At 46.7% G+C, this 25,380-nt stretch overlaps 2 protein-coding genes across 2 annotated transcripts; one reads left to right on the forward strand and one right to left on the reverse strand.

The window, feature by feature from the left end:
• LOC100582820 (eukaryotic translation initiation factor 3 subunit C) lies at positions 1-25,380 on the forward strand. The gene is made up of 21 exons (XM_030799026.1): positions 1-156; positions 295-425; positions 2,348-2,413; positions 2,556-2,745; positions 2,968-3,093; positions 3,283-3,337; positions 3,466-3,575; positions 3,957-4,084; positions 12,788-12,947; positions 13,072-13,175; positions 13,959-14,100; positions 14,295-14,420; positions 14,556-14,649; positions 16,235-16,425; positions 16,651-16,875; positions 21,459-21,822; positions 24,206-24,365; positions 24,464-24,529; positions 24,618-24,705; positions 24,807-24,969; positions 25,063-25,380. Exons 2-21 carry the CDS (start codon positions 325-327, stop codon positions 25,143-25,145), a joined length of 2,742 nt encoding a protein of 913 aa, XP_030654886.1. The 5' UTR covers positions 1-156; positions 295-324; the 3' UTR covers positions 25,146-25,380.
• Positions 10,176-11,521, reverse strand: LOC100605093 (histone H3.3-like). The gene has a single exon (XM_012505323.2). The coding sequence runs from the start codon at positions 11,095-11,097 to the stop codon at positions 10,687-10,689; it is 411 nt and encodes a 136-aa protein (XP_012360777.1). The 5' UTR covers positions 11,098-11,521; the 3' UTR covers positions 10,176-10,686.

Consider the following 25,380-nt stretch of genomic DNA (forward strand, 5'->3'; position numbering starts at 1 on the left):
AGGCTTGTCCCCGCCCCCGTATGGCGCGAAGGCCACTGGGAGTTGTAGTCTCCCAGTGTAGTTAGTCGGCGCTTCCCGGAAGTGACGCGAGGACCCGCCTTCTCTCTCGGCGTTTCCGCTGTCACGGCTTTGCGGTGTGACTCGCGGGCTCAGCTGGTTGGTATTTTTTGGGCCTTGTGCTTCGTGGTGGGAGACCCGGGTCGAGGTCCGGGTGGGGCCGGTGAGGGGTCGGGCGTCGGGAGGTGTTGGCTCGGGCCTCTTCGCATGGCCAGTGACGCCTTGGCTTCCCCGCAGGTCCGGCCGTAGCACCTCCGCGCCGTCGCCATGTCGCGGTTTTTCACCACCGGTTCGGACAGCGAGTCCGAGTCATCCCTGTCCGGGGAGGAGCTCGTCACCAAACCTGTCGGAGGCAACTATGGCAAACAGTGAGTTGCAGGGGTTGTGGCTGTGACCATTCTGGGAGTGCGGGGTTAGGCAGGCTGTGGAACGCAGTGCACATGGGAGGGATGGAGGTGAGGGCGGGGAGAGCGGGTTTGGACAATGACCAGAGTTTGCAGGATCGGAGCGGTGTTGGAGAGAGACAGCCTTAGAGGGCTATGATAGCGGGAGGCCACCCACCAGGCACAAGGGATAGAATCACAGAGGTTTCCCAGGCCAGATCTGTTGCATCAGCTTTCTAACTGGCCTTAAGTCTACAGCCTCTACTTGTCTCTTCTCATCTTAACCGCCGAGAAGTCCTTAGTGACTTCTCACTGCTCACAGAAGGAAATGCAAAATGATTGATTGGTATCTGGGAGCCCCCTGATGTGACTCTGAAGTCTGGCCACCTGCTGTGTACGCAGGTGCTTAAACATTTTATATGCCTGTTCACCTCTACGTAAATACCCATCCCCCATTTCTGTACATTAATTTTTTTTTACCCCCTCTGAAACAATATAATGGTTTTTCTTTTTCCTTTTTTTGAGGGGTCATAGTTCACTGCAGCCTCGACCTTCAGATCTCAAGCAATCCTCCCACCTCAGCCTCTCAAGTAGATGGGACTACAGGTGCACGCCATCGCGGCGGGCTAATTGTTTTTAATTTTTTGTAGAGAAGGTGTCCCACTGTGTTGCTTGGTTTGGTTCTGAACTCCTGGGCTCAAGTGAACCTCCCGCCCGGCATTCTAAAGTGTTGGGGTTACAGGAATGAGCCACTGTGCCCCACTGGAATGGTGTTTCTTAAACATCTGCCACATGCTTGTGCTACTGTTTTAAAAGTATGTATTGCACATGTATATGCCAATATGCATATGGTTTCGTATCACTTCCACAGGTGGAAACCAATGTCATTTGCCATAAAATACCGAATAATCCAGGCTGGGCAGGTGGCTCAAGCCTGTAATCCCGGCACTTTGGGAGGCTGATTACTTGAGGTCAAGAGTTTGAGACCAGCCTGGCCAATAAGGTGAAACCCCGTCTCTACTAAAAATACAAAAATTAGCCGGGCGTGGTGGCATGTGCCTGTAACCCCAGCAACTTAGGAGGCTGAAGCAGGAGAATCTCTTGAACCTTGGAGGCGGAGGTCGCGGTGAGCCGAGATTGCGCCATTGCACTCCAGCCTGGGCAATAAAAGCAAAACTCCACCTCAAAAAACATCCCCAAAATAATCCAAAAAATAATAAAAAGGGAAAAGAGGCAGGCAAGATGGTGCATGCCTGTAGTCCCAACTACTGTGGAGGCTGAGGTGGGAGGATCCCTTGAAACTTAGGAGTTGGAGGCCGCCTGGGTAACATAGTGAGACCTTATCTTTTAACAGACAAAAAGAACAGAGATACTGTTGCTGACTGTGAGCCTGTGGTCTGGTCTTACTATCATAGAAAAATATCATAGAAAAATACTAGCAGTGGAGGTGTTAATGCCATTGAGACTTTCTCCTTGCTGTTGGCCTCTCATACTTTGGGAAATGTTGCTAAGATCTAGTTTAGGTACCACCTCCCTGAAGCCTTTTCTGTTCATTATAGCTCAAGTATTGTTCTTCTCTACCTCTTTTTTTTTTTTCAGTACTTCTGTGGTGACTTGTGTCTCTATGTCATTAGTTACACAGTAAATTAGCACTTTTATTTGTTGGTTTTTGAGAGGATAGTGAATGTCATCTTTGTGTTTGCTGCAACACTGAGCAAAAGGCCTTAGTTAATGTACACTTAAAAGATTGAGTTGTATACGAAGTGGCCCTGAGGAGGAGTCAAAAAGAGGATGAGTGTGGTGTGGATGGCCTGGATTACTTAGTTCTACCTGTCCTGAGTAGGGAAATAGGGATCTCTTGGAAAGACTGGGAAAGGAGGTTAATGGTCTCTGTTCCTTCCAAACAGGCCATTGTTGCTGAGTGAGGATGAGGAAGATACCAAGAGAGTTGTCCGCAGTGCCAAGGACAAGAGGTGAAGCCATGGCGAGGCTGGGTGATGGGAGTCTCTGGGAGCAGTGAAGCTGTGGGGAGGCTGGGTGATGCGAGTCTCTGGGAGCAGTGGTGAGTTTTCCCTCGGTGGGCATATTCAATGTGGTATCGGGTTCCCAACCCAGGTTTGAGGAGCTGACCAACCTTATCCGGACCATCCGTAATGCCATGAAGATTCGTGATGTCACCAAGTGCCTGGAAGAGTTTGAGCTCTTGGGAAAAGCATATGGGAAGGCCAAAAGCATTGTGGACAAAGAAGGTGTCCCCCGGTTCTATATCCGCATCCTGGCTGACCTAGAGGACTATCTTAATGAGGTGTGATGCCTATATTTATTACCACCACTTATTCATGGTTTTGTACTTTTAGTGGTGGGATGTATATGATCTTTTCAAAATAAGCTAACAGATGTGGTTAATAAGTAGTACCAGCGGTGTTCCAATAGCAAGACTCAAAAGTGGAGAAGAAGCCTGGAGTTTAGGAAATGTTACTTAGTTTCAAATCACTGTTCTCTCTTTCTTTCCTCTTCTTCTCTTTAGCTTTGGGAAGATAAGGAAGGGAAGAAGAAGATGAACAAGAACAATGCCAAGGCTCTGAGCACCTTGCGCCAGAAGATCCGAAAATACAACCGTGATTTCGAGTCCCATATCACAAGCTACAAGCAGGTAGGGAGGCTAGAGGCACACTTACTGAACTGGGAACAGTGACCCCGTGACTGAGACCCAAAGATGGAATTGCTAGTGGGAGGTGTGACTGGAGCGGGAAGATGACAGAACTGTCTGGGGTGGAGGGGTGGGGTGGGCTGATGGCTGGAGAGCATCCATGATTGTTCTGTCACTTCCCTCTCTGTCCAGAACCCCGAGCAGTCTGCGGATGAAGATGCTGAGAAAAATGAGGAGGATTCAGAAGGTGAGCAAAAGAACCTTTGTTGCAAATAGGAAGTCCAGAGTTAGTGCTGCCCTTGGCCTGGTTTCTTGACTGCCCTCCAATCCGGCTTTTCAACATTCAGGATCTTTTTCTCCCTCCATTACCACTAGGCTCTTCAGATGAGGATGAGGATGAGGACGGAGTCAGTGCTGCAACTTTCTTGAAGAAGAAATCAGAAGCTCCTTCTGGGGAGAGTCGCAAGTTCCTCAAAAAGATGGATGTAAGAGCCAGGGTTAGATGGGTGATTTCCTGCCAGAGGTAGTTCCTGAGTCCCTGGGGGGGAAAGACAAGACTCAAACCCTAGGGTTGGGAGGGGTGGAATTTGGTGGAGTTGAGAACAGGCTTCCTCTTACATCAGAGCAGTGGGCAAACAGGGATCTGGGCCCAGCTCTGCCAGGAAAAGCTGTGTGTGTTCCTGCGGCCAAATTGCAGCATCACTCTGGGACTTGATGGTCAGTTCCAGCCCTTGGTATCTTGATTCCATGAGTAGCCACTCTTGTTCTGCTCATGAAAATAAATCTCGAACATGCGTTAGTAAGGAGGGTAGAGACACCAGTCAATCTCCCTATCTTCTTGCTGATCCTCTTTTCTCCCCTCTAAGGATGAAGATGAGGACTCAGAAGATTCCGAAGATGATGAAGACTGGGACACAGGTTCCACATCTTCCGATTCCGACTCAGAGGAGGAAGAAGGGAAACAAACAGCGCTGGCCTCAAGATTTCTTAAAAAGTAAGGAAAGTAGTGGGACCTAGGGTTACACTGGAACTGGTAGAAAGCCCTTAATTGTCTGGAAGTTTATTGATTCTTCCATGGAGTCCTTTTAGGTTGGAGAAGCCAACTGTTAGCATTTTACAGTAGGATCAGAGAGTCAAGTATATTAGTTGGCTAAAGTCACAAAGCTAATGTGTCCTAAAGTTGAGAATTGAAGGCTCCAGAGTCCAAATATTTACCCACAGCCCTACTCACTGCGTGTGGATTGGGTGCAAATTTCACTTTGGCACCCGATACCTGTGTGACATTGGACAAACTACTTCACCTGTCTAATCTTCAGTTTTCTCATCTGTAAAATAAGGCAGGGAACCCTCCCTTCCAGAATAGCTGCAGGAATACAGGGAGGTGTGATGTAAGAAAATAGTTCATCTAAGACTGACGTGTGGTGAGCCCTCAGTGTGTGTTGCTACTGTGTTACCCTTCCTGATAACTTCTTAGTACACATACAGCATACAGACTGCCGCAAGTGTTCATGACCTTTACTGGGACAGTCAGAATGGGGGAGGATCCCAGTGTGGATTCTGTCTCCCAGCCTTTGTCAGCTGTACAACATTGTATAAGTTACTTGACCTTAAGTCTCAGTTTCTCCCTTTGAAATAAAAGTGATACCTGCTCCTTTGTATCCCATGGGAGTGAAATCTCAAGCTCACTAAAAATAGTGCTTTTATTTATTTTTTCTTAGCCAGTTTGCGCAAACTACAGATAAATAGTGCTCTTTTGAGACAGGGTCTCGCTCTTCCCAGGCTGGAGTGCAGTGACGCAATCTTGGCTCACTGCAACCACAACCTCTTGGGCTCAGGTGATCTTCCCACCTCAGGCTCCTGGGTAGCTGGGACTACAGGTACACTCCAGTACACCCGGCTAATTCTTTGTATTTTTAATACAGACAAGATTTCACCATGTTCCCCACGCTGATCTCGAACTCCTGGGCTTAAGCAATCCTCCCACCTCAGCCTCCCAAAGTGCTGGGGTTATAGGCGTAAGCCACTGCACCCAGACAAATAGTACCCTTTTAATAGGAAGATTATTGCTCTCGAGGTTGCTTTCCTGCGTTTAAAAGTTGTGGTCATGCTGCTTTAGGGAGGTAGTGAGTTTCCAGCCCTCTAGAGGTCTAGACAGGCTGAACAACTTACTTGGTGGGCATTTTGTTGAGAAGCCTTTTTTTGTCCAGTGCTTCAGGGAACACTGGTTAAGGTCTGGGCCGCATTGTCTATCACACCCATTCTTGGAGGGTTTACAACCACCTCTGGAAAGTTCCATGAGAATAAATATGCCCAACTTTGTATTATTAACCATCCTAAAAACTTGCTTGATCATGAAACTCATTTTTTTAACCTGTTGATATCTTACAGAACTATCAGTGTTACTATTGGTTCAGATCTTTTATATCCACTGTAGTTTGCGTTTTTGTCTTTGAATAATTGTGTATTGAAGTCTCCCATTGTGTGGACTCTGGTGTGTGATGTGCACTGCACATGTGTGTTGCACAAAGGCTCCTGTCTGAGGGAGCAAGTGGGGCCTAAAATTAAACTTAAGACATCAAGGCTGGGCACGGTGGCTCACGCCTGTAATCCTAGCACTTTGGGACGCCGAGGCGGGTGGATCACGAGGTCAGGAGATCGAGATCATCCTGGCTAACACAGTGAAACCCAGTCTCTACTAAAAATACAAAAAATTAGCCAGACATGGTGGCAGGCACCTGTAGTCCCAGCTACTTGGGAAGCTGAGGCAGGAGAATCGCTTGAACTGGGAGGTGGAGGTTGCAGTGAGCCGAGTTCGTGCCACTGCACTCCAGCCTGGGCGACAGAGCAAGACACTGTCTCAAAAAAACAAACAAAAACAACAAAAAAGAAAACTATAAGACTATAAAGCTATACTTTTATAAATATAGACTCAAAAGTCCTCAACAACATAGTAGAAAACCAAACCCAGCAACATACAATAAGGATTATATGGGAGCACCCCCTTCTTGCCTGTAGGGGGATGGAGGATGGGTGGGCTCATCTCCCAAAAAAGTTTTTTTAAAAAATTTAATAACCAAGTAAGGTTTACCCCAATAATAGAAGGATGTTTTAATATGAAAATCAACTAATATACTGTATCAATAGAATAACAGACAAAAGCCATAGAGTCATCTCAGCAGATGCAAAAAAAAGCATTTGAAAAAAATCCTAATATTCTTTCTTGATAAAAGACTGAAGCTAGGAATAGAAGGGAGCTTCCCTCTACCTGATAAAGGACGTTTATGAAAGGACGTTTCCTGTCCTTTTATTTTTAACTCTGCCATGCTGTATGATTAAGAGTGTTTCTTGGCTGGGCGTGGTGGCTCACGCCTGTAATCCCAGCACTTTGGGAGGCGGAGGCAGGCAAGTCACAAGGTCAGGAGTTCGAGACCAGCCTGGCCAACGTGGTGAAACACCATCTCTACTAAAAATACAAAAAAAAATAGCCAGATGTGGTGGCCTGTGCCTGTAGTCCCAGCTACTCATGAGGCTGAGGCAGGAGAATTGCTTGAACCTGGGAGGCGGAGGTTGCAGTGTGCTGAGATCGCGCTATTGCACTTCAGCTCTGGGCAACAGAGCAAGACTCCATCTCAGGGGAAAAAAAAAAAAGAGTGTCTCTTAAGCACAGCTAGGTTTTTGGTTTTTTTTTTTTTTTTTTTTTAATCTCATAAAATCTCTGCTTTTTTTTCTTTTATTGTGATACATAACATTTCCCATTTTAACCATTTTCAAGTGTACAAATCAGTGGCATTTAGTACATTCACATTGTGCAACGACCACCAGAACTTGATCTCTGCTTCTCTGGCAATTTAGTTCATTTATGTTTATTATAGTTATTTACATATATATGATGGTTATTTATATATGTGTCTACATAATTAGTTTTTATCAAGACGGGGTCTTGCCCTGTTGCCCAGGATGGTCTCGCACTCCTGGGCTGGAGTAACCCTTCTGCCTGGGCCTCCTAAAGTGCTGGGATTACAGACGTGAGCCACTGCGCCCAGCCTATTGTGGTTATCAATGTATTCTTACCATTTTATGATATCTTATACTTTCTGTTTATCCTCTTTATTTTAAATTTTGTGATAGCTTTATTGAGGTGTAAATGACATACAATAATTGCACTTGTTTAATTTTTTTTTTTTTTTTGAGACGGAGTCTTGCACTGTCGCCCAGGCTGGAGTGCAGTGGCGCGATCTCTGCTCACTGCAACCTCCGCCTCCCGGGTTCACACCATTCTCCTGCCTCAGCCTCCCGAGTAGCTGGGACTACAGCCACCCGCCACCACACCTGGCTAATTTTTTGTACTTTTAATAGAGACGAGGTTTCACCGTGTTAGCCAGGATGGTCTCAATCTCCTGACCTCGTGATCCACCCGCCTCGGCCTCCCAAAGTGCTGGGATTACAGGCATGAGCCATCGCGCCTGGCCTTAAATTTAATAAGTTGTGACATATGTTTACACCCATAGAACTCACCACAATCAAAACATAATATCCTAAAAATTTCACACCCAAACATTTCCACCTTCCCCTTTGTAATACTTCTCCCCTGCCTCAGTTTCCTCACCCTATCCCTAGGCAACCACTAATTTGCTTTCTGTCACTAGGTAAGTTAGCATTTTCTAGAATTTTATGTGATGGAATCAACGGTATATAATTTGGAGGGGGTAGTTTCTTTCATCATAATTATTTTGAAATTCATTCTGTCTTCTAAAGATTGGGCATCTCTAATTCCAAAGTCTGAAATTTTTGGAGCGCCATAAGTGGAAAATTCCACATCTGACTTCATGTGACAGGTTGCAGTCAAAACTTTGTTTCGGTAAAATTGCCATCCGGCTGTATGTATAAGGTGTAGATGAAACACACACATTTCGTAGTTAGACTTGGAGCCCTTCCCAAGATACCTCATTTTATATATATATGCAAATATTTGAAATTTGAAACACTTCTGGTTCTAGGCATTTCAGATAAGGGATATTCAACCTGTATTTTATTTTTCTTTTATTTGTTTGTTTTTTGTTTTTGTTTTTGAGAAGGAGTCTCACTGTGTTGCCCAGGCTGGAATGCAGTGGTGCAATCCTGGCTCACTGCAACCTCTGCCTCCTGGGTTCAAGTGATTCTCATGCCTCAGCCTCCTGGGTAGCTGGGACTACACGTGAGCACCACCACGCCCAGCTAATTTTTATATTTTTAGTAGAGACAAGGTTTCACCATGTTAGCCAGGCTGGTCTCGAACTCCTGACCTCAGATGATTCGCTCGCCTCAGCGTCCCAGAGTACTGGGATTACAGGCATGAGCCACCACACCTAGCCTACATATATTTTCTCATCCTCTTTTTTTTCCCCCATTTCTAGATTATATGTATTTTCTTATTATTCATTTTGTTTTTCTCTGCTGGTTTGGGAGTTACATGCTATGCTTTTAGAGGTTATCCTTGAATTTTTTTTTTTTTTTTGAGACACTAGCCTGTTGCCCAGGCTAGAGTGCAGTGGCGCGATCTCGGCTCACTGCAAGCTCTGCCTCCGGGGTTCATGCCATTCTCCTGCCTCAGCCTCCTGAGTAGCTGGGACTACAGGCACCCGCCCCCATGCCCAGCTACATTTTTTTGTGTTTTTAGTAGAGATGGGGTTTCACTGTGTTAGCCAGGATGGTCTCGATCTCCTGACCCCGTGATCCGCCCACCTTAGCCTCCCAAAGTGCTGGAATTACAGGCATGAGCCACCGCGCCCAGCCAAATTTTTTTTTGTTAACCTGTAAACTAACTTGTATACCTAATCAAAAAAATCTAAAATTAGTTGAATCAATGTTCTGAGGAAAACCCTTGAGAAAATAAAGTTAGAGTTTCAAGTGTCAGAAGCTTTTTGACATTGAGAGTTTGTGGCTTTGTAGTGTAGAAGAATAATTCACAGACACTATTTCACTTGTATAACAAGGGAGACAGATTTTCAGATTAATTTCCAACCGAGCAAAAGCAGGATTTATATAGGAGAAAGAGGAACACAAGGAGAGAGGGCAAAACCACAGAACAGTGGATTCTGTTTGCCCGTTTTTCTGTGTAAACTCTGATAATAACTCTCCTTGAGTATGCCACCCAAGGTTGGTGGATGATCTAGAAAACACGATAGGCCCTCTGCCAGTAAGGGTTTTCAGCAACTCCAGATTCAGCCAGTCTAAATATACCCTTTCCCTCATCAGCATTTCTCAGCCTTCATCTTTTGGTCAAAACAAGCTTGTAAAGGAGTGAGTTTATTCCCATGAGCTTCAGCCTCTTTGATGTGGGATAAGGCCATCTGTTGTCTTATGGTGATCTGAAGGTATTAGGGGGAAGTTCATCTATACCTGATGTCATGATTGACCCGTGAACTCTTTTTTTTTTTTTTTAAGATGTAGTCTTGCTCTGTTGCCCAGGCTGGAGTGCAGTGGCGCAATCTCAACTCACTGCAACCTCCGCCTCCCTGGTTCAAGCAGTTCTCCTGCCTCAGCCTCCCAAGTAGCTGGGATTACAGGCATGTGCCACCACGCCTGGCTAATTTTTTGTATTTTTAGTAGAGACAGGGTTTTGCCATGTTAGCCAGGTTGGTCTCGATCTCCTGATCTCGTGATTGCCTGCCTCAGCTTCCCAAAGTGCTGGGATTACAGGCGTGAGCCACTGCGCCCAGCGACCTGTGAACTCTTACAGAGCTGCTGTCTACTTCTAAGAGAGTTACCTGATTCTGGAGGCATTTTTTTGTTTTTGTTTTTGTTTTTTAAGTGAACCCCAGGATGTCTAGTGAGACCAAATGTCCGAGTTAGGATCCTAAGCAAGGGTATATACATCTAGGGCTTTCCATCAGTAGTTGTGGTTGGGAAGGCATGGGAAAATGGTGTGGTCCTTTGCAGTGTAGTTAGGCCTGACTTCCGTTGGTGTCTCTTAATAATGTCTTTTTAGTCTCTTAACTATGCATTAAGTAGAGGTAATACTCGTTTAGAAATGTTGCTTGCATCTGTTGATTATATAGCTGAGGATACAAACATTTGTTATCTGATAATTTCTTTTTTTTTTTTAATAATGTATTTTAATAGCAAACTTACAGGAACAGCACAGAAAAGACAACATTAAAAACATGTACTTGCATGTAGGACAACTCAGTTAGAAAAGTATAGTGAATGGATGGAATCTACTGTATGATAAAAATGCTACAAACAGCATTTAGTTGCCGTCAATAAGAAATTTACTGGTTTTAAAAAAATCCAAATGCTGGCATTGTCCAGAAAAATTTAACAGGTTTATTTATAATTATTATAAAGTTGAACCGCTGAAATTTGTTCACTGAAACATTTTAACTTGCATTAATGCTTTACGTCTCCGCATTTATATTAAAAATTCACACACAAATGAAAATGGAAAAACTGCCAATACCTGATTTCTGTCCCCTATTTTTCCACTCTCAATCATATACTTAGGTACCTTTTGACCCCATGGAAAAAAAAAATCTAACGTTCAGAACTACCAATAACAGGAAGAAGAGAATTTTTTTTTTTTTTTGAGAATGAAATGTTTCCCATCATAGTGGATTCTTAAGCACGTTCTCCACGTATGCAGCGTGCTAGCTGGATGTCTTTTGGCATAATGGTTACACGTTTGGCATGGATAGCACACAGGTTGGTGTCTTCAAAAAGGCCAGCCAGATAGGCCTCACTTGCCTCCTGCAAAGCACCGATAGCTGCGTTCTGGAAGCGCAGATCAGTTTTAAAATCCTGAGCAATTTCTCGCACCAGACGCTGGAAGGGAAGTTTGCGAATCAGAAGTTCAGTGGACTTCTGATAACATCTAATTTCACGGAGCGCCACAGTACCAGGCCTGTAACGATGAGGTTTCTTCACCCCTCCAGTAGAGGGCGCACTCTTGCACGCGGCTTTTGTAGCCAGTTGCTTCCTGGGTGCTTTACCACCCGTCGATTTGTGGGCAGTCTGCTTTGTATGAGCCATGGTACAGAGACCTCCTTACTTACCCCCCTTCTCCTTCGGCTGGAGCTCGGCGAGTGAGAGGCAGCACGACGGCGGCTGCGAACACCTGTTATCTGATAATTTCTAAAAAGATATGAATATACCAGAGTATAGTCTGTCATAGGAGAGGTCAAGCCAAGTCTTAGGTCTTTCAGTTAGAATTTCGTACAATAGTACATTTCCCTTTTGAGGTGTGTATCGTACTATCTTTAGTGCTAGGAGTAATACTTTAGCCAAGGAAGTTTAAGTTCTTTTGAAGCATTCATTTTAAAAAATAGCTTTAGCTCTTCTGATCTCAGAGCTATGCAGATGGTTTGGACAAAGAGGTTTTAGTTTAATGAACATACTTTGCATATTTGCAAATGATTTTACCTATAAAGTGAGTCATCATTAGAGTCTTGCAGTGGTACGGGGCAAAGAGCCATAAGCTGTTGTTGTTGTTGTTGTTGTTGTTTTTAATAGAGACGGGCTTTTTACCTTGTCACTCAGACTGGTCTCAAACTCCTGGGCTCGAGCAATACGCCCACCTCGGCCTCCCAAAGTGCTGGGATTACAGGCTTAAGCCACCATGCTTGGCCAGTCCATACACTTTTGTTGAGAGTTATGACACTGGTCTTCTGGCAAGGGAAGACTTAATTTAACTGGTAAACTTATAGACTATTCCAAAAACGTATTCAAACCTTTTAAGCAGTGAAAATGAAATTTATTTATAAATGTTCAAATGGTAGATTATGATAATTACATATGAGGTTTCAAAAATGTTGAGTCTTTCTGGAAAGATTTATTCTTCAGTATCTGTGCAAAGTTTGAAGTTAATTTGTCTTTGCCATTTTGTTTGTATTTTGTTCCATAAATACATATTCAAGTCTGGAGATGGCTTCAGGCAACATCCAGTAGCCTAAGACCATTTCAGCATAGCTGGTGATCTTTTTCTGTTTTGTGGGGACCTTTTTTATAGTGAACATTTTTTTTAAATTCAGAATTTAGATTAATCGGTTGTCAAGAGAGGAGAGAAAGGGATAAAACAGTTTAGGAATAGTGAAAAAGAAAAAAAATCTTTATATATTTGGGGAAACTGATTCATTGATTAGCTGGTCAGTCTGGAGAAAGCAGCTGGTATCAAAATAAGTTGTGGATTCTTTGGAAAACTGTAGATGTTAGCTTTGGAGCAAAATGACAGGTTTTTTTGTTTGTTTGTTTGTTTTTTTTTTGGAGACTGAGTCTTGCTCTGTCACCCAGGCTGAAGTGCAGTGGCATGATTGTGGCTCACTGCAGCCTTTTCTGCCTCCCGAGTTCAAGTGATTCTCGTGCCTCAGCCTCCTAAGTAGCTGGGACTACAGGCGTGCACCACCATGCCCAGCTAATTTTTGTACTTTTAGTAGAGATGGGGTTCCACCATGTTGCCCAGGCTGGTCTTGGATTCCTGACATCAAGTGGATCTACCATGCGTAGCTGACAGGTTGTTTCTATTAATATGTCTGCAGTGGCCTGGTTAGTACTCTGTCTTATTAGAGATGGCTATGGTTATGGTTAACTGTGCCCTGTAGGTCATTATTATAGAGCATAACTTGGACCCAGGAGCTGTTGGAGGAAAAGAGGAAGTTGATGGGAGGAAGAAGCCTTAGAGATGGGGACGGGCTGATCTGTCATCTTCTCCCATGTCTGCTGGCAGGGCGCCCACCACAGATGAGGACAAGAAGGCAGCTGAGAAGAAACGGGAGGACAAAGCTAAGAAGAAGCACGACAGGAAATCCAAGCGCCTGGATGAGGAGGAGGAGGACAATGAAGGCGGGGAGTGGGAAAGGGTCCGGGGCGGAGTGCCCTTGGTTAAGGTGAGGGTTTCACTGGTAAAATGAATTGGAGAACAGTTTGGGAGGGCATAAAGGTCCCCTTGTGGGGAAAAGGCAAGGACAGGTTCCTGCTGGCATGCACATGACGGGATATGTACTGATACAGGAGAAGCCAAAAATGTTTGCCAAGGGAACCGAGATCACCCACGCTGTCGTTATCAAGAAACTGAATGAGATCCTACAGGCACGAGGCAAGAAGGGAACTGATCGGTAAGATTCGTGGGCCTGGGCAGTGGGATTGCAAGGTGGCAGAGGGTGGAGGTTGGGGGAAGGGATTATTGGGAGGGTCTATGTGTGGCTGTAGTAGAGGGAATGGTATGCGTGGGGCATCCCAGTCCATTATCTGCTGTTTACTCTTCTTGTGACCTAAAACCAATCACTTAACGTTTTGGGTCTGTTTTCCCATCTATACAATGAGATAATGTTCTCCTCTTTTTTTTTTTTTTTTTTTTGAGATGGAGTCTCGTTGTTGCCCAGGCTGGAGTGCACTTGCGCAATCTCGGCTCACTGCAACCTTTTTGCCTTCTGGGTTCAAGCGATTCTCCTGCCTCAGCCTCCTGAGTAGCTGGGATTACAGGCACCCGCCACCATCCCTGGCTGATTTTTGTACTTTTAGTAGAGACAGGGTTTCACCATGTCTCGAACTCCTGACTTCAAGTGATCCGCCTGCCTCGGCCTCCCAAAGTGCTGGGATTACAGGCATGAGCTACCACACCCGGCCTTTTTTTTTTTTTTTTTTTTTTTTTTTTTTTAAGATTAAAAAACTAAAAGAGTGTTTACCTTCTTTAGTTATTAGGTAACAGAGGATGGTGGTAGGTGTGAAGCATTTCACAGCATTCCAGGATGGTTGGGATTATTGTTGCTTCTGTTTGGAATTTATAAAGGAGAAGCAGGGATAGGGGTGGTGAGGAGGGCGTGTTATCTGAAGAAGGCATCCTGGGGGAGACTTTGTGATTTGTCTCCAAAGCCTCACCCAGCTCTCTGGCCCTCTAGTGCTGCCCAGATTGAGCTGCTGCAACTGCTGGTTCAGATTGCAGCGGAAAACAACCTGGGAGAGGGCGTCATTGTCAAGATCAAGTTCAATATCATCGCCTCTCTCTATGACTACAACCCCAACCTGGCAACCTACATGAAGGTGAGAGCAGTGAAGAGGAGCATCTCAGGGCATAGCTGGTGGGTTGGGCGAGAAAGGTACCTAGCGTCTTAAGACTCAGGGGCTATGGAAGCAGTCTTGGTGGTGGAAGGCCCCACGATTCCTGCTGAAGGGGGAGGCATCCGCCTACTCTACCTTCATACCTCTGACTCTGCTGTGGCCTGAAATCTTGGCAGCCAGAGATGTGGGGGAAGTGCCTGGACTGCATCAATGAGCTGATGGACATCCTGTTTGCAAATCCCAACATTTTTGTTGGAGAGAATATTCTGGAAGAGAGTGAGAACCTGCACAACGCTGACCAGGTAAAGGGAGGAGTTGGCAGGATAACTGGAGGTGTGTATTTTATGCTTTGGGAAGGCTCAGTGGGACCCGAGGGTTGAGGTTTGAGACTGAGATCTGGGCTAATTTGTTGACTCCTCCTTCGCCTTCCTTTTCAGCCACTGCGTGTCCGTGGCTGCATCCTAACTCTGGTGGAACGAATGGATGAAGAATTTACCAAAATAATGCAAAATACTGACCCTCACTCCCAAGGTGATCCTGAGCAAGTGTGGGCTTTGCTGAGAGGAAAATTGAAGGGAATATTACTAGGTTTAGAGCTTTGTAAGGATTATACTAAGTCAGAATGCTTGAAAAGCCAGCCTTTCAACTTACCCAGCATTCACACAGAAGGGCCTGATGAGATGCTGGCTCCCAGTCCCATCGTTTCTGATTCTGTAGGTCTGGGTGGGGCCTGAGAACGTGCACCTCTAGCCTGCTCTCAGGTTGCTGGTCTCAGGGCTATACTTTGAGAACCTTTGAGGTAAGGCGTCTATTCACTTCTCTTGTTTAGCTTGGATGAGAGGCATTGGGGTGTGAAAGTGCAGCATAGTTTACTCAGTAGAAGTGTGAATGTGCCCATCAAGTCAAGGGTGTAGTGATTAACAAGGCAGCCTAAAGCTTACCTTTTGTGCTGGATGGAGAAAGGCAGTTTGACAAATAATGGTAGTAAGATATGGCCGGGCGTGGTGGCTTACGTCTGTAATCCCAGCTCTTTGAGAAGCCAAAGCAGGCGGATCACGAGGTCAGGAGATCGAGACCATCCTGGCTAACACAGTGAAACCCTATCTCTACTAAAAATACAAAAAAAAAAAAAAATTAGGTGTAGTAGTGGGCGCCTATAGTCCCAGCTACTCGGGAGGCTGAGGCAGGAGAACGGCTTGAACCCGGGAGGCGGAACTTGCAGTGAGCCAAGATCGCACCCCTGCACTCCAGCCTGGGCGACAGAGCAAGATTCCATGTCAAAAAAAAAAAAAAAATAGTATGATATTAAGATAATTCTGGGCCAGGTGCAGTGGCTCACGCCTGTAATCCTAGCACTTTGGGAGGCCAAGGCAGGTGGATCACCTGAGGTCAGAGTTTGAGACCAGCCTGGCCAACATGGCAAAACCCCGGCTCTACTCAAAATACAAAAATTAGGCAGGCCTGGTGGCATGTGCCTGTAAATCCCAGCTATGTGGGAGGCTGAGGCAGGAGAATCCCTTGAACCCGGCGGCGCAGAGGTTGCAATGAGCCGAGATCACACCACTGCACTCCAGCCTGGGCAAAAGAGTAAAACTCCATCTCAAAAAATAATAGTAATTCTAGATGATGTAAAGTTCAGAGTTAAACTAGGGCCCTGTGGTAAAAAGTGGCTGGAGGGGTGGCTGCTGTAGCTAACAGCTGGAGAAAGCACCCTTAAGTAAGGGCCACCTGAGGTGAGATCCAATGAGGAGGAGTTAGGGGAAGAATCAGCTGAAGACAGTGCCTGACAGGAGGAGCAGAGAGCGAGCCTGATGTTCCAGGAGTAAAAAGGCCAGTGTGACTCCAGCACAGGAAGGCAGAGGGAGAATCGTGGGAGACCAGGCAAGGGCCAGTCCTGGCAGACCCTTATTGGCAGAGGTTGGCAGTTGGGATTTTTTTCCTAAGCTGTGGGACGGGAAGGTTCTCGGTCCTGGGAGTGGGGGATGGCCTTTCTGGGGCACACTGACTAGGCTTTTCTAACGGGTGCAGAAGAGGGACAGGTTGACTGGAATGACTGGGGACAGATGGGAAAGCCTGGCTGCCCAGCTGAGATGAGGGTGGGTGCTCTCCCTGCCAGAGTACGTGGAGCACTTGAAGGATGAGGCCCAGGTGTGTGCCATCATCGAGCGTGTTCAGCGCTACCTGGAGGAGAAGGGCACTACCGAGGAGGTCTGCCGCATCTACTTGCTGCGCATCCTGCACACCTACTACAAGTTTGATTACAAGGCCCATCAGCGGCAGCTGACCCCGCCTGAGGGCTCCTCAAAGGTGAGCACGTGGCAGTCATGGCAGAGGGGAATGGGTGTGTCCGCCTGTCCTCCACTTCTGTCAGGACTTGACAGCAAATCTGTTACTCTCTAGACTTCCGCAGGTGGAGCAGGGAGGGAAACTGAGGTATTAGAATGAGACTAGATAGAGTCTCATCTTTGGTTGCTAGAGCTTGTGCCTTTTAAAGCTGGATCTCCTTTGCAAATAACCTCCCTTCCTCCCCAGTCTGAGCAAGACCAGGCAGAAAATGAGGGCGAGGACTCGGCCGTGTTGATGGAGAGGCTATGCAAGTACATCTACGCCAAGGACCGCACAGACCGGATCCGCACATGCGCCATCCTCTGCCACATCTACCACCATGCTCTGCACTCCCGCTGGTACCAGGCCCGCGACCTCATGCTCATGAGCCACCTGCAGGACAATATTCAGCATGCAGACCCGCCAGTGCAGGTAGGATGGGGAGGCCTTGGAGGTGAAGGAGATGCCAGGCCCCTGGCCTCTTGGCAAACTGGCTTAACCAGAACAGCCACCTGTCTGGCCAGTGCAAATTTAAGTAGACACTTGGTCTTTCCCGGATGCCAGCATCCTGCATTCCTCCTGCATGTAAACATAATTTCATGTCAAAAAAAAAAAATTACCCAGGCTTGGTAGTGCTTGAGCCCAAGAGGCAGAGGTTCCAGTGAGCCGAGGTTGTGCCACTGCACTCCAGCCTGGGTAATAGAGCAAGACTGTGTTCAACAACAACAACAAAAAAAACTGTGTCTGGAAGTGTAGATCATGTAAAAGTATATTTGAGGCAACTAGGAAATGTTTATGTGTAGAGCACCTGGTGAACCTGTCTGGGGGTAATGCTGGTTTTTAAATAGCCCTCCTGTTTGTGTTTTTATTCCATGGTATGAACATATCACTGTATCTGTTTTCCTCTTGGCGGACACCCAGTTTATTTCCAGTTTTTGGTTCTGATGTATGAAGCTGCTTTGAACATTCTTGTAAGAAACTCAAAAGTGGTTATACCATTTTACACTCCTACTAGTGTTTGGGAGTTCCTTGTCAACTTTTGGTGGTGTTGGTCTTTTTTTGAGAGGGAGTCTTGCTCTGTCGCCAAGGCTGGAGTGCAGTGGTGCAATCTCGGCTCACTGCAACTGCCACCTCCCAGGATCAAGCGATTCTCCTACCTCAGCCTCCCGAGTAGCTGGGATTACAGGTGCCCGCCACCATGTCCGGCTAGTTTTTGTAATTTAGTAGAGATAGGGTTTCACCATGTTGGCCAGGCTGGTCTCAAACTCCTGACCTCAAGTGATCTGCCTGCCTCAGCCTCCCAAAGTGCTGAGATTACAGGAGTGAGCCATCATGCCAGCAGTGGTATTGGTCTTTTAAACTTTTTTTTGTTTTTGTTTTTTGAGGCAGGGTCTTGCACTGTCACCTAGACTGAGTATAGTGGCATGATCATGGCCCACAGTAGCCTCAAATTCCCAGGTTCAAGTGATCCTCCCACCTCAGCCTCCATAGTAGCTGGGACTACTATGGAGTGTACATGTGCCACCATGCCTGGCTAATTTTTTATTTTTTGTAGAGACAGGGTCTCACTATGTTGCCCAGGCTGGTCTCAAAGATGTTTTAGTTTATGTGTGTGTGTGTGTGTGTGTGTGTGTGTGTGTGTGTGTGTGTGTATGTTTTTGTTTGTTTTGAGACAGAGTCTTGCTCTGTTGCCCAGGCTGGAGTGCAGTGGTGCAACCTTGGCTCACTACAGCCTCCATCTCCCAGGATCAAGCCATTCTCCTGCCTCACGATCCTGTGTAGCTGGGATTACAGGCACGTGCCACCACACCAGGCTAATTTTTGTATATTTAATAGAGATAAGATTTCACTATGTTGGCCAGGCTGGTCTTGAACCTCAGGTGACCCTCCCACCTCAGCCTCCCAAAGTGCTGGGATTACAGGCGTGAGCCACCGCACCCGGCCACTCAAAGGTCTTTTAAATTTTAGTTGGTTGTCTAATGGTATCTCATTGTGGTGTTAGTTTGCATTTCCCTAGTGACTATTGATATTGGCTATTTTTTTACTTTTTTATGTTTTTTGGCCATTAATCTTTCATGAAATATGAAATATCTAGTCAATTCTTGCCCATTTAAAACAATTGGATTGTTCACTTTATTGAGTTGTAGGAGTGCTTTATCTATCCTGGATAACTAGTCCTGTGTCAGATATTTTTTTTTTTTGGAGACAGTGTCTGTCTCACTCTGTTGCCCAGGTTGGAGTGCAGTGGTGCAATCTCGGCTCACTGCAATGTCCACCTCCTAGGTTCAAGCAATTCTCCTGCCTCAGCTTCCCAAGTATCTGCAATTACAGGCGTGTGCCACCACACCCAGCTAATTTTTGTATATTTAATAGAGACGGGGTTTCACCATGTTAGCCAGGATGGTCTCAAACCCCTGACCTTAGGTAATCCACTGGCCTTGGCCTCCCAAAATGCTGGGATTACCGGTGTGAGCCACCGCGTCCAGCCTCTTGAAAATACTTTCTTCCAGTGTGGTTGGCTTATTCGTTTTCCTAACCATGTCTTTGGATGAAGTCTAATGTATCAATTTTTTTTGTTGTGTTTTTTGGTTTTTTTTTTTTGAGACGGAGTCTCACTCTGTCGCCAGGCTAGAGTGCAGTGGCACGATCTCGACTCACTACAACCTCTGCTTCTCAGGTTCAGGCGATTCTCCTGCCTCAGTCTCCCGAGTAGCTGGGACTACAGGTGCCTACCACCATGCCCAGCTAATTTTTTTATTTTTTAGTATCCGTGTTGGCCAGGATGGTCTCGATTTCTTGACCTCGTGATCTGCCCGCCTCACCCTCCCAAAGTGCAGGGATTACAGGCGTGAGCCACTGCGCCCGGCCTGGTTTTTTCTTTTATAGTAATTATTTTCTGGATCCTGTCTGAAAAACCTTTGCCTAACTGAAATTCATGAAGATTTTTAAAATTTCTCTCTTTTTTTTTGTAAGTGGCTATATGGGTGTTAGCTTTTACATTTAGTCTTATAGTTGGTCTTGGTTTGATTTTTGCATCTGGTGAGGTTGGGATTAGGGTTTCTTTTTCCTCCATATGGATACCTAGTTGTTCTAGCATCATTTGTAGAAGACTTCCTTTCCCCTATTGTATCGCTTTGGTGTCTTTGTGGAAAACAATATGAAAAACCACATTACCTATAAGAGTAGGTGTTTTTCAGGTCATTCCCTTCTGTCCCATTCATTTATCTTTTTGTCTGTCCTTATGCAAGTCCCATACTATCTTCATTGCTGTGCAACATAGCAAAACCCTGTCTCTACAAAAAAATACAGAAATTAGCCAGGCATAGTGGTGCACGCCTGTAGTCCCACCTACTCAGGAGGCTAGGAGGTAGGAGGATTGCTTGAGCTCAGGAGGTCGAGGCTGCAGGAGCCATGATCACGCCACTGCACTCCAGCCTGGGCAACAGAGCAAGACTGTCTCAAAGAGAAAAGAAATACCCAGTTACTTCTCCTTCATTCTATTCATATAATGAATAACTATGAGTTCGTTACTGTGTTTTTTGCTTTTTGAAAAAGGGTGTCATTCTGTCACCCAAGCTGGAGTGCAGTGGCGTGATCTCGGCTCACTGCAATCTCTGCCTCCCAGGCTCAAGCAATTCTCCTGCCTCAGCCTCTCGAGTAGCTGGGATTACAGGTGCACATCACCACCACCCAGCTAACTTTTGTATTTTTAGTAGAGATGGGGTTTCACCATGTTGGGCAGGCTGCTCTCGAACTCCTGACCCCACGATCCACCCACCTCGGCCTCCTAAAGTGCTGGGATTACAGGCATGAGCCACCATGCCCAGCCGAGTTCATTACATTTTTATACTAACCTTTTATTCCTGAAGTATATCCAGTTTGGTTATGTATATTGTTTCTTTTATATTATATATTGCTGGATTCTGTTGCTAACATTTTAAGGCTTTTTGCATGTAAGCTTATGACTGGTATTGATCTCCATGTTTTTGTTGTTATGACTACACTTAGTCTTTTCCCCCAAGATTTGTACCACTTACCGTCTCCCCTGTCTTAATTAGTGCCAAGTCCCTCTTCCCAGGTGCTTAGACCAGAAACCTTGGAGTCATTCTTAATTCGAACTTTTCCCTCATATACTGTATCTGATTCCCCAGCCATTCCTGTTCACAGTCCATTATGAGAACACTTCTGTCACTTCTGCTTGTACCCTCTGCTCTAAGCCACCATCATCTGCCTTTGTGTCCCTTCAGTCCCTTTGTTCTGTTCATAATACAGATTAACCCTCTTCAGTTATGTCAGATCATATCACCTGTTTGCTCAAAACCTTCGCATGGTTTCTTGTCTTAAAACTCATAAAATGGCTGGTGCTTGCCCATCCCCCAGCTTGTGGTGGCGTCTTTTCCCAGCCCTAGCTGTGCCGTGCCCCTTGTTTTTTGAATATACCTGGCCCGGTTCTTCCACAGGATCACTGCGTTTACTTTTCCTTTTTATAGGATATTCTTTCCCCAGATGCCTGCATGACTTGCTCTCTCTTTAGGTCTTTATTCAAACATTCTTTACCAATGAGGCCTTCCGTAGTTATATGAACATTTGAGCCTCCACCACTGTGCAGAGTGCCTTCCTGGCTCTGTCTTCTGCTTTATTTTTCTTCTGAGCATGAGTCACCATCCTTGTAGTGCAGCTCTTGTGCCCCCCACACCCCACCTCTAGACATAAGCTCCATGCAGAATGGGGACTTGTCTATTTTGTTCTCCCTCCCCAGCCTAGTGCTCAGCACATAGTAGGCACTTGAAGTAGATTTGTTTAGTTTTGTTTTGGTTTTTTATCTTTGGCGATAGGGTATCTACATGTTTCTGAGGCCCATCTTGAACCCCTGGGCTCAAGTGATCCTCCCACCTTAGCCTCCCAAAGTGCTGGGATTACAGGCATGAGCCACCACGCCCGGCTTAGTTATGGAATAAATGAAGACTTGTCTTGCAGCTGTCATCTCTGAGTGCATTATTACCCTTTGCCCCCAGATTCTTTACAACCGCACCATGGTGCAGCTGGGCATCTGTGCCTTCCGCCAAGGCCTGACCAAGGATGCGCACAACGCCCTGCTGGACATCCAGTCGAGTGGCCGAGCCAAGGAGCTTCTGGGCCAGGGCCTGCTGCTGCGCAGCCTGCAGGAGCGCAACCAGGAGCAGGAGAAGGTGGAGCGGCGCCGTCAGGTCCCTTTCCACCTACACATCAACTTGGAGCTGCTGGAGTGTGTCTACCTGGTGTCTGCCATGCTCCTGGAGATCCCCTACATGGCCGCCCATGAGAGTGATGCCCGCCGACGCATGATCAGCAAGCAGTTCCACCACCAGCTGCGCGTGGGCGAGCGACAGCCCCTGCTGGGTGAGTGTGGAGCTCCAGGGTTCAGCGGGCTGCCTCGCTCCCTGATTACGCATGAGGATTAAGAGAAGTGAAGGGAGTAACTCTCCCACCACTCGACTCCATCTGATTTAATGACACCTCCTCTGCCTGGCACTGTCCTAAGTGTTTTACAAATAATTATTTAATCTGCATTAGTAATAACCCTATGCTGTAGGTACTAGAATACCCTTTTTCCCAGTGGAGAAACTGAGGCACAGAGAAGTTAAGTGACTTGCCCAAGTTTAATGCAGCTCATGTGTACCTCTGACCTTTCTTTGCCTTTTCTTCCCTTCATGTACATTATATTCCAGCCAAACCTACTGTCATAGAGCCTTATTGTTCAAGAAGCTAACATTGATTCCTTTGGCCCCTTTTGAAAGACAGATCCTGCAGGGTTGCACTGAGTGGTGACTCACTGGAAAGGAATTGAGCCACGCCCTTCCTGTGACGTTGGCCCACAGGAGAGCTTGACCAGTGAGCTAAGCCCACTGTCCACAGCCACATCCCCCTACAGATTTGTTCTCTCCTGGTCATGTATATGTTTGGGCTAAAGGGCAGGTTCCCTTAGGCACATTTAGTTTGGCTTATGTAGTGAGATTTACTTTGTGGGGAAATTTCCCATGAAAATCAGAATTTTCATGTCTTAGAATATTGGCAATCTGTCACTCCTGGCCCTGCCTTCCTGCAGAGCTAGCCTTGGCTGGAGCTGAAGTAGCAGCGATGGGAAAGGGCTGTCTGCTTCTCCACAGTCCCTGCCTCTCAATTTCTCCCTACAGTGGTTCCAAAAGCCAGTTTCCATCAGCCCTGCACTGTTGTTCAGCCTATAGAGAAATAATTCTTTGAGCCCCTAAACTTGCCTTTTTCTTTCTTTCTTTCCTTTCTTTCTCTTTCTTTCTTTCTTTCTTTCTTTCCTTTCTTTCCTTTTTTTTCTTTTTTTTTTTGAGACGGAGCCTCACTGTTGCCCAGGCTAGAGTGCAGTGGCGCAATCTCAGCTCACTGCAACCTCCACCTCCTGGGTTCAAGCAATTCTGCTGCCTCAGCCTCTCAAGTAGCTGAGACTACAGGCCCCCGCCACCATGTCCGGCTAATTTTTTGTATTTTTAGTAGAGATGGGGTTTCCTCATGTTGGCCATGCTGGTCTCGAATTCCTGACCTCAGATGGCCCGCCCACCTCGGCTTCCCAAAGTGCTGGGATTACAGGCGTGAGCCACTGCGCCCGGACCAACCTTGCCTTTTGCAAGTGTTAATATGGTTAAAATGGAGGTTCATCCAGGAGGGCTGTGTGCCTCTCCTTACACTTAGCCCTGCTCCTGTGGTTCCATTTGGGCCTGATCCCCGTTCACGTATTGAGCTTGCTGTTCTTGCTCTGGAGTCTGCGTGTTTGTGTTTCTCTGTCTACCACCCATTTCTAGCCGTAGAACTTTTGCACTTTGTCTACCCTGAATTCCAGTTACTACGGCGTACCATGTCTTACTTCCTGGCTTGTCTTAGGATTGTATTTAGCGGCCTGAGTTCATAATTAATACATAAAACCTGTGATTTTAGAGATAATTTTGACCGGGGCTAAGTTTTTTAAGGAAAAGAAGTGAGCTGCTTGGAAGAATAATAAGCTGGCAACAGTGTAATTGATGCATGGGCATGGCACCATTCATGAAGGTGATGTGAGTGAGGAAGGGTTGGCAAATGCCATTCCAGTTGAGCTGGAAGAGGTGGTTTGATTTTGTTTTGTTTTGTGTTTTGAGACGGAGTCTCGCTCTGTAGCCCAGGCTGGAGTGCAGTGGCAAGATCTCAGCTCACTGCAAATTCTGCCTCCCGGGTTCAAGCAATTTTCCTGCCTCAGCCTCCCGAGTAGTTGGGATTACAGGCGTGTGCCACCATGCCTGGCTAATTTTTGTATTTTTAGTAGAGACGAGGTTTCACCATGCTGGCCAGGCTGGTCTCCAACTCCTGACCTCAGATGATCCGCCTGCCTTGGCCTCCCAAAGTGCTGGGATTATTACAGGCGTGAGCCACCACGCCTGGCTGGAAGAGGTGTTTTTAGGTCAAGGAAGCTTAAAAGAATCTGATGAAAGCCGTGGGCCTTTTTCCTAGGAAGATGTACATGAGGACACGTGCACAATTTGTCAACATTTTCGAGGGTTTCAGCAGTCCCCTGAAGTGCATCTATGGACTGGTTGAGGTCAGACCTAAGTACATTTGTGCAGATGGAGTGGCTTGGGCGACTGCATGGCTGTTTGGTGGAGAGGCAGGGAGAGTCTGTAGTATGGTTTGCTCCTCCAGCCTCTGTTTCTCCTTAAAGAGTGCTAATGGGGTAGGAGTCCTTGTCCTAAGTTCCCTAGGCCCTGTCTCATTCCCACCCTTTCAGGTCCCCCTGAGTCCATGCGGGAACATGTGGTCGCTGCCTCCAAGGCCATGAAGATGGGTGACTGGAAGACCTGTCACAGTTTTATCATCAATGAGAAGATGAATGGGAAAGTGTGGGACCTTTTCCCTGAGGCTGACAAAGTCCGCACCATGCTGGTTAGGTGAGCAGACAGGGAGGCCATGATGGGTCGGGGAAGAAGAGACTGGTTGGTCCCCTTCCCTGAGGCCTTGTTGTTCCTTCTCTCCCCTCTTCCCGCAGGAAGATCCAGGAAGAGTCACTGAGGACCTACCTCTTCACCTACAGCAGTGTCTATGACTCCATCAGGTAGGCGGGGCCCTGGGGACACAGAAGGGCCCCAGCCTTGTGGGCAAGGGTCCTGACTGCCCCTGCCTTCTGCCTTCTTTCTCCCCAGCATGGAGACGCTGTCAGACATGTTTGAGCTGGATCTGCCCACTGTGCACTCCATCATCAGCAAAATGATCATTAATGAGGAGCTGATGGTAGGGGCCGGGGTGGGAAGCGGGCAGGTGGAGCCATGGAGGGATTGGAGCAGAGGGGCCTGACCTGTGTCGTGTCCCCTCCTTTGCCTCGCGCCTGTCAGGCCTCCCTGGACCAGCCGACGCAGACAGTGGTGATGCACCGCACTGAGCCCACTGCCCAGCAGAACCTGGCTCTGCAGCTGGCCGAGAAGCTGGGCAGCCTCGTGGAGAACAACGAACGGGTGTTTGACCACAAGCAGGGCACCTACGGGGGCTACTTCCGAGGTGAGTGCTTCCAGCTCCTCTCCTTGCCCAGCTCCTGGTGTCCTCACCACCTCTCCCCTGGCACTCTCTCCCCTTCCTTCGTGTCTCCTGCAGACCAGAAGGATGGCTACCGCAAAAACGAGGGCTACATGCGCCGTGGTGGCTACCGCCAGCAGCAGTCTCAGACGGCCTACTGAGTAAGCTCTCCACTCTGTCTCGCGCCTAGACCATCCAGCCTAGACCATCCAACCTTGAAGTCCTAAACCACACCTCAGTCATTAAAGGTCTATTTAAAGTTGTTCTGGTTGACTGCTTGTTGCCACAAAGGTGTGTTGAGCCCATTCATTTACTGATTATATTTCTGAGCTGCTACCACATGACAGACACAAGGCTCAGATGAAGAGGTGAATTGAACACATTCCTGACCTCAAA

This window comes from Nomascus leucogenys, chromosome 2 (assembly GCF_006542625.1).
Source record: "Nomascus leucogenys isolate Asia chromosome 2, Asia_NLE_v1, whole genome shotgun sequence".
Lineage (NCBI taxonomy): Eukaryota > Metazoa > Chordata > Mammalia > Primates > Hylobatidae > Nomascus > Nomascus leucogenys.